The sequence below is a fragment of the Haliotis cracherodii genome, unplaced genomic scaffold, assembly GCF_022045235.1.
Source record: "Haliotis cracherodii isolate W230 unplaced genomic scaffold, xgHalCrac1.p SCAF_21, whole genome shotgun sequence".
Taxonomy (NCBI): Eukaryota; Metazoa; Mollusca; class Gastropoda; order Lepetellida; family Haliotidae; genus Haliotis; species Haliotis cracherodii.
This window is the reverse complement of record NW_027266277.1, coordinates 14,937,570-14,960,319: the sequence shown is the minus strand read 5'-3', so window position 1 is coordinate 14,960,319 and position 22,750 is coordinate 14,937,570. Positions and strand designations below refer to the sequence as shown.

The window sequence follows — 22,750 nt, the reverse complement described above, 5'->3', positions numbered from 1 at the left end:
ACATGCTCAATCGGGTTCAAGTCCGGCGAGCGGTACTGCTCAACCTCCCTGGCGCGATGAGGACGGGCGTTATCATCCATCAGGATGAACTCAAGGCCAACAGCACCAGCGTAGGGTCTGACGTACACATCGAGGATCTCATCCCGGTACCTCACCCCCGTCATTGTTCCTCTCTCCAGGACATGAAGATCTGTCCTTCCATCTCTGTTCATTCCACCCCAGACCATGATGGAACCACCACCATAACGGTCATGTTCACTGATGTTGGCATCATGGAAACGTTCACGTTGTCGTCGCCACACCCGCTGCCTCCTGTCTGTAAAGTCGAAACAATACCTGGACTCATCGGTGAACAGAACTGGAACCCAATCGTTCCGTGTCCAAGTGACATGATCTTCAGCCCATTCCAATCGCTCCCGCCGGTGTCGAACAGTCAGGGGGATTCGGACACATGCCCTTCTCGAGTAGAGAGACCTGCATTGTGAAGACGATTCCGTATCGTCTGAGTGGACATTCACCCCCGAGGCGTTCAGGAGGTCGTTACGTAGGCTGGTTGCTGTCCAGAAGGGATGACGTCGTGCCTGAAGAGCCACAAAATGATCTTGGCGTTGGGTTGTCGACCTCTGACGACCACCCCCATGTCGGTGTGCTGCTATACCAACATTTTGCTGTCGGGACCAGGCCCTGCTTACAACGCTCTGGCTGACGTTTAGTGCATTGGCAACGTCACGTTGTGAATAGCCAGCATGAAGCATTCCAATACATCTGCCCAGTTGTTCTGTTGTCAGGCGACGCCTTACACGTTGTGGGGGCATTGCGTAGATAAACGTAGTGTAAACACTCAATTGAGTTTACAGTTTCAGAATGAATCAGACACCGTTGCCTCATTGGAAATCGTGCAATGGTAGCAAAAGCATGAACAGTGATGTGAAACGCATTTCCCATGGCATGAAATGCACGTGCACGTGTGTTGGAGACGTTTTTGATTTCACTTGAACACAATATTGCCAGTTATGCAGTTATTTTGTTTTTTTATTAAGAAAAATATCTACGATCCTTATCAAATTTTGAGTAGTATATTAGCAATTAAATTCTGGAAAAATATATCTGTCGTATATAAACATTTCAGGCTGTCAGCATAAACAACGAAATTTATCTTTCAACTCTGTTTTTTTTTCACCAAAATAATATTCTAATAAGAGCCCCCATGTTTCTAATTTTGAGAGCGCCCTGGGCACTTATTATGTCAAATACGGTAAATCAAGAAGCAACCTGGGACGTAATATCAATGACTGGTCTGTCTGGTTCAGACTCGATCACTTACAGGGCACTGTCATATAGCTGAAATATTGCTGAGTGTTACGAGAAGGTTTCCAAATTGAAAGTGAGTGAGTTTGGTTTTACGCCGCTTTTAGTAATATTCCAGCAATATCACGGCGGGGGACACCAGAAATGGGCTTCACACATTGTACCCAAGTCGGAGAATTCGAACCCGGATCTTCGGCGTGACGAGCGAATGCTTTAACCACTAGGCTACCCGACCGCCCCCCAAATTCAAAGACAGATCTAGAGGTTGACCTAGAAGTCAATACACACAGATCTAAATTCAGTAATAATCAGTACATGAACACACAAGATCAATGAATAATCAAACGATTATATTGAAACACTCAGTTTTAGATTTACAATCAAAAGGCAAGGCAAATGGGTGGCAGAAGCTATACGCATTAGGCTCCAGAATTAATGTGATGACACCCACGATGTCTCAGGTCTTGAATCCCTAAGAGTGTTGGAAGCTGGCATGAATGATGTGTTTTCAAATAGGCATTCAAACTGCACTTGGCAAGAAAATAAAAAACAATTAAGATCGAAAAAGGCCTCGATTTGCCCTCGTGTCGCCGCTCTTATGTCGGTACAGCCAGCGTTTTAGAAACTTGTAAAGTGGTCACATCAGCCATGTTAATGTACACAACAAGGGGAGATAGTTCCAGTTCTGGTACAGTTTAACCATTCTGGAAATCTATACTAGCTGCTGTCAATCTCATTAAAATCAGACCTTAGCTCTCGCTACCGCTAAAGAAACATCTGAAGACATCCCATTCGGGGACACGTCAGAACGACCTTTCATCCGACCAATCAGTGCGTCGCTTACCAGATTATGAAAGTGACAGTCGGAATGTAATTTCTAATCATACAACCTCGAAAACTTCAACACGGGGTATTCCGAACGATAGTTACGGGTTTTAACGACTGAATCCTTACAATCTAGACCATCTATTAGCCATTCCAGAATGTTTTTTGTTCAGGTTTCAAATTTGTAATCGAGAATTTGTCAAAATATGTTTCGAAGCGTAGTCGCTAATTTGAAATTTGTGCCGTAATGCACGAGAAAGCTTCCTTCTGATTGGTCATTCCATTGGTCGGTCAAAGTTTGCGCGAGGTCGGTCTGACGTGACCCGTAATGGGATGTCCTCAGATCTTTGTTTAGCGGTAGCGAAAACTAATCTGATTTTAATGAGATTGAGCTGCTGTTGACTGCGGTTCAAATCGGACCACGACCATTTCATATCTTATACTTGCAGTTCAAGCAATTGATACCACTGACAATTAATACAAATATATTTACAACAGTTCATACCGCCACTAAATTTACCAGCACATAACACTGTGTGTGACGTTTAACAAAAAGTGAGTGAGTGAGTGAGTGAGTTTGGTTTTACACCGCTTTTAGCACTGTTCCACTAATATGAACACCAGAAGTAGGTTTTACACATTGTATCCATGAGGGGAAACCCCACCGCCCCTTCACCCCTTCAGCACAGGTGCATTCGTGATCAAAGGCGTCTCAAACTTGGTATCAGATGACCCAGGTGTATCTTGTTCTGATTGCATGGCAACGTGCCCCGGTGGCGTGCATCGCTGCTTGTATTTTCGGCCAAAGATTTGACAGGCCCAGATTCAAGTATTTTCAGGCAGTCCTGATACAGCAGGAATATTGTTAATGCGGCGTAAAACAAAAATCACCCACTCCCCCGTGATTCATACACCAGTGGCACGCATCACAAACACATGCAAAGACTTCTTCACCCGAAGAAACACATTAAATTAGGGAATTGCATCGGACATCATGTTTGTCAAATGATACGTCAAATTTGAAAATATCCTCAACATGTCTACCGTGAACATTGTTAAAGCTTTTCTAATGCATTGAACAGTGTAGCCCTGCATGATATATTAAACAACATTTAGGCAAGAGTCGTACGACGCTCTTTGAAATCTACTAAGACAGGGCATGCTTGATTGTACTTCAAAACTTGTGAAAAGGGGAATATTACTATGTAATGTTTAAACATTAAAGTCAAATATAACAATATACCTAACTTAATCCTGGAATTGCTTTTAGCAAATAATATGTTCCGAAAATGCTCGAAAAATGTTTCATGGGTCCAAATGTTCGATTGTGTCCCACACAGCTGGCTCAAATTCAGACTGATGGTTACATGTGCATTGACAGGCGTAATTCCGGTACACACATAAATCACCATGTCGTATACAGGGAGTTAACTATGGTACAATGGTGGTGAAAGCCGGATTGCAGCTCAATACTTACGAAATGGCATTAGACTCCAACTTGATGATGGTCTAAGGCGCCGCGATTCGCTGTGCAGAGTTGGGTCCCGGGGACACGCCAGAAACCTGTGAATGTGGGTTCGAATCCCGGTTTGCCCTTATTATGTTTCTAGGTTTGTCAGCACCATACCCGTGCTCGTGGGTTTCACCGAAGTGGTAAACGTCTGAGACCTGCATCACTTCGGGCTTTCCTCCCACATTAAGCTGACACGCCGTGATATAACTGGAATATTGTTAAAAGCGGCGTTAACCCGAACTCACTCACTCACTAATTGATGTTGATACTTTATATTCTTATTTATGCTTTAATGGCAGTAGTGTTATGGTAATTACCAAAGCAAACCATGCAATCCGTTCCTGCATCTCAGTCCAATGTAAATTATCCTTTGGATGTAATGACTTATCAACCTATAGAACTGCGAACTTTGCATCCTGGAAAGATTGACTGACTGATATCGTACTGCACATATCACTTATCGAGCCGGTGTCTGCATGAAGATTGTCAAAGATAAACCCCAAAGAGAAAGGAGTTAAAAGAACCCTGATATTATGTCAGTTATTAATAGGATTATTTTCACATTTCCATCAAGAAAGATTAAAGTGTTGGTGTTTTGCGTGTAGAATGACACGTGTCGTTATACTGACAGGGTTGGTGGGATATCCAAGTACATGTAGTTCATCACGCAAATACCGGGTTCGATTACAGACATGGAACAATACAGGAGCCATTGTTTCTGGTGTCTCCACGCCGTGATATTGCTGGATATGCCTTAGATATTGCAAGCAACAACGCTCCTAATGTCAAAAGTATTAATAATACAATTTAATAATAATAATATGAAAGTCAGTTTCCATAATGTGCATTCTATTGGTCAGAATATGTATTTCCATGTAGCTCCGGAAGAGGGATGTATACTCAGAGGGACCACTAATATTAGTTCGATATAAACGAAGTTCGTTATAAGCATACATACAAGAAATGGCCGGGACAAAAATTCAGTTTGATATAACCGTCAATTCATTATCAACTTGTTCATTATGTATGTCTAGAGATAGTGTGTGTGTGTGTGTGTGTGTGTGTGTGTGTGTGTGTGTGTGTGTGTGTGTGTGTGTGTGTGTGTGTGTGTGTGTGTGTGTGTGTGTGTGTGTGTGTGTGTGTGTGCGTGCGTGTGTGTGTACGTATTTAACCAATGTACGTCTGATATATGCACCAAACAAACTTTGGAGCATGTCAGGTTCCAAGCAAATGTTGTGTAAACATAATAGAAATAACCATTGTGTTGTGCGATTGAGGTCGGAAATGTCTCACCAAACACATTCTGGTTTTGTGGCAGATTCAGTCGGCGGGAGATACGCAGGATCTATGATGTATTTAATAGTGGAGTTGAGGGGAGTGCACCATCCACATTTCCTCTCGCAACTTCCCGAAACAACCCTGTTTGACGCTGTTCGTGTAGTAACAACCTGTCTGCTGCCAGCCAACCACTTCTGGTTTGGGTCTACTATCACTCCAGTTCCTGTTGTATTGATCTTAAACCTACGAGCACTGGCGCCAGAACAGCCACCCGAGCAGTCGTACACCCAGCCCATTCTTATATCATCACAGCTTGGTTGGTTGATAAATGTTGTATCCTTTAGCTGTTGACTGAAACTCTTCATGTGCCATACATGTACTTTGGCTCTGTTGAATATTGTAGTTTTACATGATTTAAATTCCAAATGGCCTTTGTTCCGCTCACAGTTTGTGTTGGAGTAATCAACGGATGTCTCTCCTGGTAAGGTGATGTATTCTTCTGGGGAGGAGGCCAATTGATGACAGTAGATTTTTACGGCCGTGGAGCCAAAGGCTGTAGGATACATCCAATATTCCCCATCTCCATATGATGAGCGACACGTTCTGACGTGGTCACATTTTCGTATGGGTCGACAGCTAGGGCTGCTCCACTGACCAGTGTCTAAACACACGACCTTGTGCCCAATACCATCAAACTTGTAAAATATTTGATCGCATTTATAGTTGACGAGTGTTCCATTCAGCCACGGTCCTTCCCCGACATCAATAAAAGTTCCATTTCCTATGCTTGGAGGGTCCATACATGCTTTAATACAGTCCATGGCTGACCATGTATAAGTTGATTGACATTTAACTTGACCACTGGCAATGTATCCACGAATGCAGCTGTAGTCAACGACAGTTCCCACTGCAAACGTGGCAGATGAATCATTGATATTGGCATTTACAACCGACGGTGGATCAGTGCAACCCTGTTCACAGTGAACTGAGGACCAGGTACCGTTTGTTGTACAAACCAGACTACCACTTCCAAGATGACCTTCCGGGCAAGTATAGTTCACAAGTGTTCCTGAAGGGAAAGGAGGGCTGGCCTGGCTCAAAATGGTGATGTTTGGAATCATTGGTAAGGAACAAGCAAGTCCTTGAACACAGGAATAATTAGACCATGAACCATCAGACCGACAAACAACTGATCCCATCTTTTCATATCCAGATGAACACGTGAAGTCGATGACGGAGTCAACATCATTTGATATAGTGGTCGTTGTGATTGCACCATTGGTCAGACTTGGCGGATCACTGCACTCAACTCGACATAAAGTAGTTTCATCAGTACGAACCTGACACACAGAGTTGATTGGGCATGAATGGTTCTGACAGGCTCCGGTTACCCTTCCTGGCCATTGGTCAATATCAATGACAACACTGTTCTTGACATTCACGATGCTGCTGGACACAGAAACTGAAGTAGACAACTCATTCAGTTCACATTCCGACTTGTTCAAGTCAAAGTTGAAGGACTTACAACGCCGTCGTGAAAGACACTCCTTAGCACACCCCATGAACCCTACATACCTGAAAACCCGAAACGTTGAAGACAAAAGCTTGGTGTCATGTTGCAGTCCAGAAATCCTCGAGATGTCTGTACATTTGTGTCCTTCACCAGCAACAACAAGTGATGCAACAAGGAAAACAAGTCCAGTAGCAGACATACCGTGCAATTCGCTTGGTCCACAATTCACAGCCACAACTGTATTCCCAACAAAGAAACAGACTTGCAGTTCAAGTATAACTGCCTGCTCAACCACTGCCGCTGTTCATGTGACGCTGCTGCCGTCTCCACAACGATTAACCTTCAGGGTAGTGCCAATCACATGCTGACGCATTAACGTTGCTATAGTTTCTGTATCGGTTTACAGTGTCAACGAATAACAATTCGAATGATCAATTCATTCTCATCATCAAGCAATTCAATATGAGCAACAACACTATTGTATTCTGTTAGGGTTTAGTTTGTGAGTTTGTTTGTTGTTTAACGCCGCACTCAGCAATATTCCAGCTATATGACGGCGGTCTGTAAAATAATCAAGTCTGGACCAGACAATCCAGTGATTGACATAATGAGCATCGATTTACGCAATTGGATTCGATGGCATGCATCAACCAAGTCAGCGAGCCTGACCACCCAATCCCGTTAGTCGCCCCTTACGACAAGCATAATCGCCTTTTACGGCAAGCATGGGTTGCTGAAGACCTATTCTACCCCGGATCTGTTAGGCAGCTGTTAAAAACTTCAATGTTTGATATTCATCATAATTCCTTATTCAATTAAAACGATGAAAGCATTATCACTTTCTGTTTGTATGCTGTTAGAGGAGGGCCAGTTAAAAAGTTCAATGTTGGACTAAAGAAACGCCTACAAATCCAGAACCGGATCATCTACCTTATCTCAGGTTCATAAACCGGCATAATATTAACCAAGAAAGGTACAAAATGAAAGCAAATGTCATCTCAGGAGAATACAGTATGTGAAATGCTTGAGTTCCTCATAGATGACAAGGGGCACGAGTGGCACAGTCGTCTAAGGCGCCGCGATTCGCCGTGCAGAGTTGCGTCCTTTGCGCGAGCCAGAAACCTATGATTATGGGTTCGAATCCCGGTTCGCCCCGATTATGTTTCTAGGTTTGTCAACACCATACCCGTGCTCGTGGGTTTCACCGAAGTGGTAAACGTCTGAAACCTTCATCACTTCGGGCTTTCCTCCCACATTAAGCTGACACGCCGTGATATAACTGGAATACTGTTAAAAGCGGCGTTAAACCCAACTCACCCACTCACTCATAGATGACATCTGTATGAAGTTAGGGGATCGGACATTAAGGCAGGAAGTGGGCATCCCCTTCAGCACCAAGTGTGCTCCCCTCCTTGCTGATCTGTTTCTTTCTGTATACAAGTCACAACTTTTGCTCGGATTGGCAATATCAAAACAAGAAAAATCTATACATCAGGTATGTCGATGATCTGATGTCATTTCATGATGGTCAAACAGACTGTTCCCTTCCACTGATGTACCACCTGAGACAGAAATAAAGAGGTCAGTGAAGCCTCCTCTTTTGTTTCTTATTTAGATCTATGAAAAACGATAATGTCTTCCTCAGCACTGTATGACAAGAGGGATGACGCGAACTTTCGAATAGTCGACTTTCTCTTTATGTCGAGCAATGTTACAGCTCCAGCCAATGGTTTCTACATGTCACTACATTTTAGGTACACTTGAGCATGCTTTTTTAACGACAATTTCAAAGGGTATACCGTATTCGACGTAATAAGCTCCCCGCTGTAATAAGAGCCCACGGCGATATTTGCTAATATATTGGCTAGTGAACGATCCCAATTAGCACCCCTTCCGATTCATCAATGTACACAAGACTTATTAATACGTGTGTTATATGCATCCTTAATTGTGGGAAATAAGATTCTTGAAAAATACATCTATCGTATATAAACATTTCAGGCTGTCAGCATAAACCACGAAATTTACGATCTTTTAACGCTGTTGTTTTTCACCACAATAATATTCTGATATGAGCCCCCTATTCCTAATTCTTAGAGCGCCCATGGCGCTTATTATGTCGAATAAGGTAATACGACTCTTGCTCAATACTTGCTTAATAAGAGTTGCAACATTAGTAAAACATTCAAAATGTTTCATTGTAACCATGTGGAGGGCGTTTTCAAATCTGACACATCAGTGACAAAAATGATGCAATTCCCTTTTTCACTTGTTCCCAATACGCCGTCTTGTCTTCAGTTGAACAATTGCCTTGCCTCTGGGTTTTATCGCTTTTATGTTAGCAATGTGAATTTTGTATGACTATCAGAAGTAATCACCGTCGTAGTTTCATACGCCCTTTTATACAAATATTTGATGCATCCTTATTTCTGCGTTGCATGTTGTGTGAATGGTCAATACTTGTAGGCAGGCTTGATACTACCATTGAATGTTGCCACCAGATCCATCTCTGTTTGCTTGCGGGGCGGTCGGGAAGCCTAGTGGTTAAAGCGTTCGCTCGTCACGCCGAAGACCCGGGTTCGATTCCCGACATGGGTACAATGTGTAAAGCCCATTTCTGGTGTCCCCCGCCGTGATATTGCTGGAATATTGCTAAAAGCGGCGTAAAACCATACTCACTCACTCTGTTTGCTTGCACATCCATACCGCATGGTAGAATCAAACTGAGTGAAAAAAGATAATAGAGATGTTTCGAATTGCCGTATTGTCGTAATGTGCACCGGTAAGGTGTATGTAATTACATGGAACTAAATAGAATGTTCACGATCGAAACAATAGAGCGGAAATGTGGTTTAATTAGCATTCAAGGTTATTGCACTCACATTGCGACGTGCATATATGTGTGTGGTTGTCTGCTTATACTATTCCAGATGTGTAGCATACCACAGTTTAACATGGATTCCCCACTCAGATGATGTGACGGTAAACGGTAACTTAATTACTCACTCATTATTTACACTCCGACGTCTTAATTTATAGCTGGAATATTGCTGGGTGAGGCATTAAACAAAAAACACAAAGACATAGGTACCTTCATGCGTTCTCTCACTACTTGATAGAAATGAATAGCAAATTAATATTGATCAAGCATTTGATCACACGCAGTGAAAGGTTGCACAACAAAGATGTACAACAATGCAGAAAGAGCGGTTAAGCTCTGAGGCGGTATTCACAAAGCTTCTTAGAATTGTCTTAAGCCTTACATAATAAGCATTCTTAAATCAACAAAGAAATCTTGGTTTCCCTAACAACCAACTTAAAATTGAAGTCATAGCTTCTTAGTGCTTAATTCTTTGCGTAAGATTAAGATACCTCATGAGTTCACTGAGGGGCACGCGTGGCCCAGTCGTATAAGGCGCCGCAATTTGCTGTGCAGTATTGCGTCCCTTGGGCACGCCAGAAACTTATAATTGTGGGTTCGAATCCCGGTTCGCCCAAATTATGTTTCTAGGTTTGTCAGCACCATATCCGTGCTCGTGGGTTTCACCGAAGTGGTAAACGTCTGAGACCTGCATCACTTCGGGCTTTCCTCCCACATTAAGCTGACACGCCGCGATATAACTGGAATATTGTTAAAAGCGTCGTTAAACCCAACTCACCCACTCACTCATAGATGACATCTGTATGAAGTTAGGGGATCACTCACTAATTGATGTTGATACTTTATATTCTTATTTATGTTTTAATGACAGTAGTGTAATGATAATTACCAAAGCAAACCATGCCATCCGTTCCTCACTCACTCATAAGCTCACTTAAGTCCTTAACTCTTGGTGCCTTGGGACCACATACAGTCCCGTGAAAATGTCGATTTTCAACTGTGAATTATGATGTCAAAATTATGAGTGCGAAAATTATAACCATCATCACCCCCAGTCATCTCACCTTTAACATCGTGTAACTCATAGTTTAAACCGTTCAACGGATTGCGAAATATGGTGAAATTAGAAAAGTGGTTACCGCGCTCCCTGGCCCTTTTCTGCCATGTTTGAACTTGAAGCGAATGACGGCGAATGTTGATTACGCAGCCATTCCATATACTCGTAACTATTTTAGTATCAGTGACAGCCAATTTGAAAAAGAAATCTAATCAGACTGGTCAGAAAGATTTACTTTTCCCCTTAGTGCAGTTATTGGCATAAGGCTACGTTTAGTCCGCTACGGAAGTGTTTTGTTCAAGTAAAGCATATTTTTCGACCGTGTGTCGTAGCGATTTAGCACGGCGCTAGACGAAACGATAGTGGAGATTGTCGTTCTGTTTATGATGCTGATTGACAGAAAATATTCAAAGCTAAGAGTCTTAGAACCTTCTAAAAGGATGACAGTAATACCCTTTCGATTTGAGTTAACCGGTTATGGATACGACGAGCTTTAAAGTTCGATTTCGATTTGGTTTTTTTTAATGAGAATATTATATAGGTTCTTTTTCACTGAGTTGCGAACATAAAACTAGCAAAATCGACAATAATTTTTTTTTTCAGTATTTATATTTGTGTTATACTTTTGCCTACCTAAACTAGAGCATAGAAGGAACATATATGATTCTGAGTAAACACAAAAATGCATTTACCTTGATCCTTGACAAGATATATTATTTTACAAATTTTATTTCAGAATAGGTGCTACAAAATAAATTAATATGACGAAAATACGTATGTGAATCACGTGGCATTGGTCGAACTATTTGATGATATATATTATGCATATATATATATATATATATATATATATATATATATATATATATATAATGTATACTCATAAAAACATAAAAACATATTCACGTTTACAATTAAAAATCAATTTTCCATATTGTGTGTAGTTACAATTACTGGGTTATGTATTGAACCATTCGAGATTAATACGCGTAGCCATATTATTAAAACGGCTGTTTAATGTTATACCCATTTTGACAACTTCATCACTGCATTTCTTACGCTTACTCAACAATATATACATAAGAGTCTTGGAATATCACGCCTTGAAACAGATATGTCAACATACGAGGGGATATAAAAAAGTTTTGAGCCTGACACAGTATTCCTGGTCTAATGGTATAATGCGCTACACCTGATGTACATGAATGTCTTAGCTACTGATGCTATGTAGAAACATATTGCTGGCTGCAATTATATTTCTGAGTACAGAGCGGTGATAAAGTTCCTTGTCCTAGAGGGTCAATCTGCCAAACATGTGGAAGAGCGATTGACTGCAGTTTATGGAGAGTCTTCCTCATCGTCTGCAACTTTCAAACGATGGATGAAGGAATTTCAGCGTGGCAGAGAGAGCTTAGAAGATGATGCCCGGTCCGGACGGCCATCAACCAGTACCAGCCCTGAAAACACTGACACTGTACACAAACTAGTGATGGAAAACCGCCGTATTACTCTCCATGAGCTAGAAGAAACAACAGGCCTATCATATGGATCCATACATAATATAATTCATGGCAAACTCCACATGTCCAAAGTGTGTGCCAGATGGGTCCCGAGAATGCTTACAGATGACAAGAAGCTATCAAGGGTCACCATAATTGGAGCCTTGCTAACTCGGTACAACGCCAACCCAGATGATTTTCATTTTAGGATTGTAACACTTTTGTTGAAACCCGGGTTTATCATTATGATCCGGAGAGATAACAGGAGTCGATAGAATGGAAACACGCCACTTCTCCAAAGACAAAGAAGTTCAAAGCCACCAGATCCACCAAGAAGGTTATGATGACCATCTTCTGGGACTGCAAAGGAGTGATTCACATCGATTACCTGCCCCATGGCACCACAATGAATGGGGAGTATTACGCCAAGTTATTGAAGCAGGTACGCCAATCCATCAAGGTGAAACGCCGTGGAAAAATCCGTAGTGGGATTCTGTTTCACCAGGACAACGCACCAGTCCACACGAGTCGTGTTGCAATGACAGCTGTGCAAGAGTGTGGCTACGAACTCCTGCCTCGCCCACCCTATTCTCCAGACCTAGCCCCCAGTGACTTCCACCTCTTTCCCAGGCTGAAAAAACACCTCCAGGGCCGAAGATTTGAAGATGACGATGAGAGCTAACTGCTGCAGTGGAGGGTTGGTTAGGGGACCAGAATGTTGACTTCTACCGATCGGTCATCAGTGACTGGCAAACTAGGTGGAACAAGTGTGTGGAGTTGGGAGGGGACTATGTTGAAAAATAAAGTAGTAACAATCCAATTCTTTTACTTTTTCTGTGTGAGGCTCAAAACCTTTTGATATCCCATCGTACCAAACATAAAGCAAAACCACACTGTTGAAATGATAATCGTCTCGAGTTAAATGTTATACCAGTTGGTCACACTCGTACTGTGAGAAGAAATAGGAACGTGGTAATTATAACACTTTCCACACAATGTGTATGCTTAAGAAACCACAGTAAAAAATATATTCTGATAAAGAACTAAATATGATAACTTTGATCCAGAGGATCGACACGGCGCAAATAATTGTGTAGCATACCTCCCTTTTGATTATAAGGTCACATTTGTATCCCAAAAGACATAACAAATTGTAATTTACATGAGGTACTTTCAGAATCAGGAATGAGACTATGGCACGTTTCAGTGTAAATATTTATGCAACATACAATTAGAAAACAAACATATTATGAAAACCAAACTTGTTATGTGTTCCACAAAAATGACTTCCTGAAACATGTGTTATTGTTTTTTAAGGAACATGGGTATGAAGTTGACACATTCATAGTGGTATACATGATACTGTTGACATTGATATATATCTACAGTGGTAAAGTTATTAATATTTTTTCAGGATTAATCTTTTATTCACACCTTCAAAGGGGCTAATATCTCGCTAAACGGAAACAGGGTGAACGTTTCCTCATAGCAATATCAGATACCATATGCCGATATGGACTCTGGCGATATGCTATAAGCCTGTTCCCGACCCTCTCGACAGGCAGATCTCGCTACACGGAAATAGGTCAACGTCTCCCGCATAGCGATATGCCGTAATCATGTCTCCATTCCTCCCGACAGACAGACCCGCTTCATGGAAATGGGGAAACATTTCACAGCAGAGAAACGCTGTATGTGGAGATAGTTCGGATAGAGCAAGACTGGTACCCTGCTTCTCGCCTCCTAGCGGCTGCAGGCGAGGAGCGCAAGTGCCCTAGGAGAGGAAAACCAGTCAAGGACAGGACGTGGCTCACTGTTATGATTGTTGTTGAGTAACATAAATAATTTACAGTTAGGAATGTTTCAAAAATATTTTTAGAATTATTTACGTAGTTCGTATGTACGCATCTCACTTTTCACATGTGAGACAAAGATAAGGTTTCTTTTAAAAGTTTAGTTACATCTTCCCTAAGATCACTCTTCCCCATGGCCCATGCCAGAGATGAGCTTCATTATTCATGTTTAAGTCTCCTGTCAGAACTGTTTTCCCCATTCCCGTTGGAAGTGAAGATATAGCTTCATCCAACGTACACTACGTTAACACCCTGAGTGACCACCCTCAGTTGTAAATAATTTCACACTATTTTAAAACAATTCCAAATTCCAAATTTATCAAATAATGCTACTGCTTTTAAAAAAATTGAAAATTAAACCAGCATTGATATTTATAGAAAGATTCTTTAAATAATGATATTTTGATAATAGGTATCCCTTGTGAGAGGACCCGTGAAGATCCGGGATAGAATAGGTCTTCAGCAACCCATGCTTGCCGTAAAAGGCAGCTAATGGGATCGGGTGGTCAGGCTCGCTAACTTGGTTGATGCATGTCATCGATCCCAATCGCGTGGATCGATGTTCATGCTGTAAATCACTTGATTGTCTGGTCCAGAATCGATTATTTACAGACTGGAATATTGCTGAGTGTGGCGTAAAACAAAAAAAACAAAACTAAATCACTCACCACTCACCGAAGGCGGACGTCATATATATGTTGTTTGAACGACACATTGTGCCAGCCAGATGTCACCTTCTTGCAGATAGTGGCTACCCCTGCAGAAACTGGCTGCTTGCTCCGACTTACATTGGCTGAGACCAAATCCTGGCTCACAAAGCTCCTCAATCGGTAATATTTTACTCCATCATAAACACGCATTCGTAAAGAAAGTTATCCCTCTTCAAAATTACGAAAGTGAGAGTTGGCTCCTGTGAAAAGTTCAAATGTGAAAACATATTTGATTTTTTTTTCATATTAAACGAAAGAACACAGAACAAATTACCCATAGAATATAGTATTATATTTAATGACAGAAGATCTAACAATACTAAATTCAATTACATGTACCTTTTTTAAAAATCCAAACAATGTTAATATACATGTAATTATAGACCCACAGCAAGTTGGTTGGTTTGTTTGTTTGTTGTTTTCCGCCGCACTCAGCAATTTTCCAGCTTTATGACGGCGGTCTGTAAATAATCGAGTCTGGACCAGACAATCCAGTGATTGATATCATGAGCATCGATCGACGCAATTGGGATCGATGACATGCATCAACCAAGTCAGCGAGCCTGACCACCCGATCCCGTTAGTCGCATTTTACGACAAGCACAGTCTCCTTTTACGGCAAGCATGGGTTGCTGAAGACCTATTCTACCACGGAATCTTCACGGGTCTCCACAGCAAGTGACCATATTAGGATTAAGGTAACATGTAGATATAACATATTAGTTTCAGCCATAGCTTATAGATAAATACTAGCCTAAGGTAATTGTAGTGCATTATGCACACCCCAACTTGCAATAGTGAGTCATAATTCTTTTTGTTGTTTTAATTTTAGTTAAATAGATCGCAAACATATTTTTAGGCTGTAGGGGATTATCCAACGAAGGGTAGCTCTTACCCAAATACACGGAATTTCGAATCATGAAATGCAATGATGCCGTGAGAAGTAGTAAAATACGAGATAATGGTTGAATGACAAATATTAAAATTCTGAAATGTTATCAAATTATTTATTGACAAATGACATTTTGCCCATTGTTACCTCACATATTATCCAATATTGTCATATTGACACTAACTTTAAACCGGTGATGAGGAGTATGGTTCTGTCAAAAAATAACTATTTTGGAAGTCAGGTTTCAGGTCTGTCTATTTGACATAATCTTATACAATAGTATATACATCCTTGAGTCGCGGGGCGAAAGCGTGGTTAAAGCGTTCGCTCGTCACGCGGAAGACCCGGGTTCGATTCCCGACATGTTTACAATGTGTGAAGCCCATTTCTGGTGTCCCGCGCTGTGATATTGCTAAAAGCGGCGTAAAGCCATACTTACTCACTCACTCACTCCTTGAGTCGCCTGGCAATAGTAGCGGTTCCGTTTTCGCTCGGTGACGTTTTGCTGAGGTGCCGTTTTAACCCTAACCCGAGGAACTGCAGTTAATCATTTCACAAGTGTTAATACTTCCATCCGAAGTTTGAGTTAATTGTTGTCTTTGCTGGGGTATTAAGCTGTTGGCTCATCAGATGAGCTGCAGCGCTGTGGCACTTTTTGTCTATTCTCATATGGATTAGACCAGATATGTATTTGGCATCACCAACATTCGATATCCGATCAAATTGTTCATGTCAAACAACGGCGAAAGTGCCTTCCCTCTCTACTTGATAGAGTTGAGTAACAAATTAACATTGATCAAGCAATTGATCCACGTTTAACGCAATACAAAGTAACATGCATGACAAAGCATGTTACTTTGGACTTTTGTTTCCTTTGCGCTTCAGATCAAGCCACTAAATTCTCTCATATGTCATATGAATTTTTTAAATTTTTTTGGACCTGTTTTACCTCTGCACTCTAGATCATGCTTGTCCTTACTCTACAGCTTCATCTCTTCAGAAACTACAGGACCGATGAAGTTGACATTTCTCATGTTTTTTCCCAATTATAATTATAGGTAATAAAAATACGTATGGCCATTATTCGCTATTCTTTTTCAAAATGTACTTTCATTTTCTCAAAAAAATATTTTGACATCTCTGCAGTTGCAAAAATGAGGACGCTGAACTTAGGCATTTTCTGTTTATTCTTGTGAAGTCAATATTGTGTTCAAGAAGGTATGTTAGCCTCAGAGTTGAAGGTTTATGCAAACAAAATATAGCTGTTGTTTTGAAATAACAATGTTATACAATAGTCATTTGTTCCATATTTGTTAATGCATTACTCCTCAATATCTTTACAGGAATTATTTGAATAACAATGTTGACAGCAGTTACGTTTCGGTCTTTTCGGACATGTTAAACTGATAGCTACATAATCAGGTGAGCTACAGTGCCATGGCACTATTTTCCATACGTATATGGATCAGTTCTCAGTACCAAGAGCGCAGCTCAAACGTTCGATATCAGATAAAAGTGTACATGTTTTCCATCTGACTAAATCAACTTTCTCAAAACTTAAGAAATTGAGTTTCATCGTACTTTGGACTTCAAAATGTTTGGGTTTTGGGTTGTTGTTTTTTCTTGTTTAACGCCTCACTCAGCAATATTCAAGCTATATGTCGGCGGTCTGTAAATAATCGAGTCTGGGCCAGAAAATCCAGCGATATAATGAGCACGCAATTGGGATACGATGACACGCATCAACCAAGTCAGCGAGCCTGACCACCAGCTCCGTTAGTCGCCTCTTTAGACAAGCATAGTCGCCTTTTACGGCAAGCATGGGTTATTCTGCCCCGGATCTTCACGGGTACTTCCGAATGTATCTCAATCCAATAAATATATATGCATTGAATAGTATTGGTTATGTTTTATTACATGTTGTTTATTCTCGACAGAATCTGTTTTTTTATAACTGATCTTTTTCTGTTAACGTGTTAAAACACATTTTTAACGCACAAGATAGTTTGCAAACCTTCAATATACTATTCTCTTGTTGAAAATTCTGTTTGTTTCATCAACCAAACATGTATTTATTTTGGTAAGCCAACCAAATTGAATATTTATATAAAAAACATATTTTATGAATAATTGAAAATTGTTTCCTTTGTATGTCTTAACGTAACAGTGAGATAGATAGTACAATATGAGAGTTCGGATAAGCAAGGAACGATTGTATAGACGTCGCTATGTAAGTGCAATAATCTTGGACGCGACGTTAAACCCCATTTCACCTCACCTCACCTCACCTCACCTCACCTCACCTCACCTCACCTCACCTCTGATTGTATAGTGTAATATCTGTGCAAGGCGAGTTTTTGTGCCAAATGCTGAAATAATGCCGATGCGACGTTAAAGTTTAACCAAAAGTTAAGAACCTTTCTCAGAGCTTCTGGTTTTTTGGTAAGTTTGTTAAATTGTTGTTTTTCTGATGGTTCTACAGCTACCATGGAAGTGGTATATTTTTAAAGTTTTCAAAGCTAACCATATAACATGAAAACCATAAACAAGTATATTTTCTATGAAAACAAGGATTTAAAAACATATATATATATATATATATATATATATATATATATATATATATATATTTACCCTTGATGTTTTAACCAAACAAAGGTTGCTACAAGGTGAGGTGAGGTTAAATGGGGTTTAACGTCGCGTCAATATCAACACAGCGGCAGGTTTCCATACCGTTATGTCACAGAATGTGGGTTATATAGTGAGGGGCAATAGAAACTTTACATCTCAGTTAACTTATCATATCTTTGATTTCAATTGGAAATATCTTATAAGCGATATTATATACCCAAAAATGATTTTTTTACTGGCGCTTAGTCACCACTCAAAGAACACTTCTACATGGTTTTACTTTAAAAATATAATTTGGTTTCATGCTTAAAAAATCGCATACTATACAACCGATGGTGATTATCATCGTATCTTCGAAAATCAGTAAATTTGCATTTTTCGGCACAAAGTTGCAACATTTCAAACATGGTAGGGGAAATGAGGTTGCTAATTCATTTTTTACCCTAGTCTTCGCTGAACCAATTTTATTTTTTTTAAACAAATGTCCCAGCCACAGATTATTTTTCACAACCTTTTTCAGGAATGAGTGATAGATAACATAATCAAACTTACAACAGTTGTTTCAATTTTCAATTACGTAAACAACAACCTCGGTATACTTTCATTGGCCCCTCATTGTATGGTGCATTATGATACAAGTGCTCCCTATAAATGGCATCGTAAATGCATTGATCCCGTCACAAAATTCCTTTTTGTTGCCACCGTCAATCTAGTCACTGAGTCAGGTTAATATAGTGTGCATTCCTTTGGATATATATATACCGTGACGGGTGCCATCAGTGGGGCAGGATGCGTTCAGCTTCTCACGAAGACCTAGTACAATTACTATTGTATTGTGATTCATAAACACATGATTCTGAAATAGTCGGAATCGTAATTTCTTATGGCAAGTTGTAATTCTACCATCTACCCAGCAAGTTGTGCTCCTACCATCTACCAAGCAAGTTGTGCTCCTACCATCTACCCAGCAAGTTGTTCTCCGACCATCTACCCAACAAATTGTGCTCCTACCATCTACCCAGCAAGTTGTGCTCCTACCATCTACCCAGCAAGTTGTGCTCCTACCATCTACCCAGCAAGTTGTGCTCCTGCCATCTACCCAGCAAGTTGTGCTCCTGCCATCTACCCAGCAAGTTGTGCTCCTACCATCTACCCAGCAAGTTGTCCTCCTACCATCTACCCAGTAAGTTGTGCTCTTAATATCTACCCTGCAAGTTGTGCTTCTACCATCTACCCAGCAAGTTATACTCTAACCATCTACCCAGTAAGTTGTGTTCTTACCATCTACCCAGCAAGTTGTGCTTCTACCATCTACCCAGCAAGTTATACTCCTACCATCTACCCAACAAGTTGTGCTCCTACCATCTACCCAGCAAGTTGTGCTCCGACCATCTACCCAACAAGTTGTGCTCCTACCATCTACCCAACAAGTTGTGCTCCTACCATCTTCCCAGCAAGTTGTGCTCTTACCATCTACCCAGCAAGTTGTGCTCCTACCATCTGCCCAACAAGTTGTGCTCCTACCGTCTACCCAGCAAGTTGTGCTCCTACCATCTACCCAGCAAGTTGTGCTCCTACCATCTACCCAGCAAGTTGTGCTCCTACCGTCTACCCAGCAAGTTGTGCTCCTACCATCTACCCAGCAAGTTATACTCCTACCATCTACCCAGCAAGTTGTACTCCTACCATCTACCCAGCAAGTCGTGCTCCTACCATCTACCCAGTAAGTTGTGCTCCTCCCATCTACCCAGCAAGTTGTGCTCTTACCATCTACCGAGCAAGTTGTCTTCCTACCATCTACCCAGCAAGTTGTGCTCCTACCATCTACCCAGCATGTTGTGCTCTACCATCTACCCAGCAAGTTGTCTTCCTACCATCTACCCAGCAAGTTGTGCTCCTACTATCTACCCAGCATGTTGTGCTCTACCATCTACCCAGCAAGTTGTCTTCCTACCATCTACCCAGCAAATTGTGCTCCTACCATCTACCCAGCAAGTTGTGCTCCTACAATCTACCCAGCAAGTTGTCTTCCTACCATCTACCCAGCAAGTTGTGCTCCTACCATCTACCCAGCAAGTTGTTATCTGACCATCTACCCAGCATGCTGTGCTCCTACCATCTACCCAGCAAGTTGTGCTCCTACCATCTACCCAGCAAGCTGTGCTCCTACCATCTACACAGCAAGTTGTGCTCCTACCATCTACCCAGCAAGATGTGCTCCTACCATCTACCCAGCAAGTTGTGCTCCTACCGTCTACCCAGCAAGTTGTGCTCTTACCATCTACCCAGCAAGCTATGCTCCTACCATCTACCCAGCAAGATGTGCTCCTACCATCTACCCAGCAAGTTGTGCTCCTACCATCTACCCAGCAGATGCTCCTACCATCTACCCAGCAAGATGTGCTCCTACATGTACCTAGCAAGTTGTGCTCCTACCATCTACCCAGCAAGTTGTGCTCCTACCATCTACCCAGCAAGATGTGCTCCTACCATCTACCCAGCAAGTTGTGCTCCAACCATCTACCCAGCAAGATGTGCTCCTACCATCTACCCAGCAAGATGTGCTCCTACCATCTACCCAGCAAGATGTGCTCCTACCATCTACCCAGCAAGATGTGCTCCTACCATCTACCCAGCAAGTTGTGCTCCAACCATCTACCCAGCAAGATGTGCTCCTACCATCTACCCAGCAAGATGTGCTCCTACCATCTACCCAGCAGATGCTCCTACCATCTACCCAGCAGATGCTCCTACCATCTACCCAGCAGATGCTCCTACCATCTACCCAGCAGATGCTCCTACATGTACGTAGCGAGTTGTGCATCTCACTAAGTACCCTTCACCATGTATCCAGCAAGTTCTCTCAACTGCAGACCCCAATAACATACTTTTATTTACTAAAACGGTAAAAGTGCGTGTTGATTTAAGTAGTAAAGATCACTTCACTCCGGGGTAGAATAGCAACCCATGCTTGTCGAAAGATGTGACTAAGAATGGCCGTAAGAGGCAAAATAGCGGTGGCGATTATATGAATGGATAACTGAATATCCAGGTGTTTGCGGAAAGGTAGGCATGTCCTTCTCGAAGACAAGTGTGGAAACATTTAGGGCGGCGAGGGGAAAATACTGAGATCTTTTTTGTGAATTGCGTCCGAAAGTGAAATTTGCCTAAGTACATGTAAATTTTACTTTAAAACATCTTGTGTTTGGTTAACCAAAACATTCCATTTTAAATGTTAATTGGGGTCAAAAGATTCAGAATAATACTTTTTGCACTGTTCATGGTTGAACAGCAGCCTCAGCATATTTCCTTCCTACTTATGACACTACTCTGCTCTAATCACTCGTTTGTACTGTGTGGGGTTTTCAAGAAGGATCATTGTTCGAAACAGAAATAACAGTTTAAAACATATTTTAATTTAAAATGTAATTCTTATTTAAAATATGAAATAATAGAGAGAAAAACACTTTAAAGTTTATATTTATAATAGACGCGTCAGGAAAAAAACAGTGGTTTCATTTTAAGTTTGCTAAAGTTTACATCGTCGGGCCCTTAGACAAGCCTAGCAAGCTTAACGCTACGATGATCGGATGTATGGGACTTACGGTTGTGTTAGAGCTACATCGGGCTGTTGATCAGGTCCCAGGTGATGAATAACCCGTCTTAAGAATAACAGGTCAAAAGGAGTTGCCAACTCAAAATAAACCAACAAATCGTGTATTGTATATTGAGACGGTCCCTTATTAGGTCAATTGACTTTTCGTAGGAAATCAGCTTATGGAATAACTGCCATTGACGTATTAACCTGTATAGTCCTGTAAGAAGCTTTGTCGTCGTTTTCCCCGCTATTGAAGACAGGAGAAGTAGGGTTGTGTTCTCAGCATCTGTGCTGCTTTTTCTCGGACTAGGATGCCCTCGCCGCGAGCACCTGTCGGCAAAATGTACGTATTTCCATATCTTTGTGTTGTGCTAGTTCCTGTTCTGCTTGATGCAACACAGAGTTAGCGAAATTCAACGCCGTTTTCACCAGGGAGTATTTCAGTTATATCACGGCGTCAGTCGTCTGTCGTAAAGGATTACACTGAAACTGGCGAGCACGGTAGAGTGAGTGAGTGAGTTGGGTTCAACGCCGCTTTTACCAGTATTTCAGTTATATCGTGGCGTCAGCTTGGTTTGGGAGGAAAGCTCAGTGTGTATCTGTTTATCAATGTTTATCAATGTTTATCCGTTTACCAGTGTGTATCTGCATATCAATGTGTATCTGTTTATCAGTGTGTATCTGTTTATCAATGTTTATCTGTTTATCAGTGTGTATCTGCTTATCAATGTTTATCGGTTTATCAGTGTGTAACTGTTTATCAATGTTTATCTGTTTATCAGTGTGTATCTGCATATCAATGTGTATCTGTTTATCAGTGTGTATCTGTTTATCAATGTATATATGTTTATCAGTATGTATCTGCTTATCAATGTTTATCTGTTTATCAGTGTGTATCTGTTTATCAATGTTTTTCAATGTGTTTCTGTTTATCAGTGTGTATCTGCTTATCAATGTTTATCGGTTTATCAGTGTGTATATGTTTATCAATGTTTATATGTTTATCAGTGTATATCTGCTTATCCATGTTTATCTGTTTATCAGCGTGTATCTGTTTATCAATGTTTGTCAATGTGTTTTTGTTTAATATGTTTATCAGCGTTTATCTATCATCAAGTGTGTATCTGTTGATCATGATCAGTGTGTGTCTGTTTAACAGTGTTTGTCCGAGTTACTGGAGTAGATAGAACTT

At 41.1% G+C, this 22,750-nt stretch overlaps 2 protein-coding genes across 2 annotated transcripts; one reads left to right on the top strand and one right to left on the bottom strand.

Annotated features, from left to right (window-relative positions):
- Positions 1-4,935: 4,935 nt before the first annotated feature.
- On the bottom strand, positions 4,936-6,636 carry LOC139470978 (complement component receptor 1-like protein). Its single transcript, XM_071253294.1, has one exon. It carries the CDS (start codon positions 6,634-6,636, stop codon positions 4,936-4,938), a length of 1,701 nt encoding a protein of 566 aa, XP_071109395.1.
- Positions 6,637-18,843: 12,207 nt separating this feature from the next.
- LOC139470797 (uncharacterized) lies at positions 18,844-20,772 on the top strand. Its single transcript, XM_071253088.1, has one exon. The coding sequence runs from the start codon at positions 18,844-18,846 to the stop codon at positions 20,770-20,772; it is 1,929 nt and encodes a 642-aa protein (XP_071109189.1).
- Positions 20,773-22,750: the final 1,978 nt, after the last annotated feature.

What these genes read in the sequence shown, in the direction of transcription:
- LOC139470797 (XM_071253088.1), top strand. Translation starts at nt 18,844, where the DNA reads ATGGCAAGTTGTAATTCTACCATCTACCCAGCAAGTTGTGCTCCTACC.
- LOC139470978 (XM_071253294.1), bottom strand. Translation starts at nt 6,636, where the DNA reads ATGTCTGCTACTGGACTTGTTTTCCTTGTTGCATCACTTGTTGTTGCT.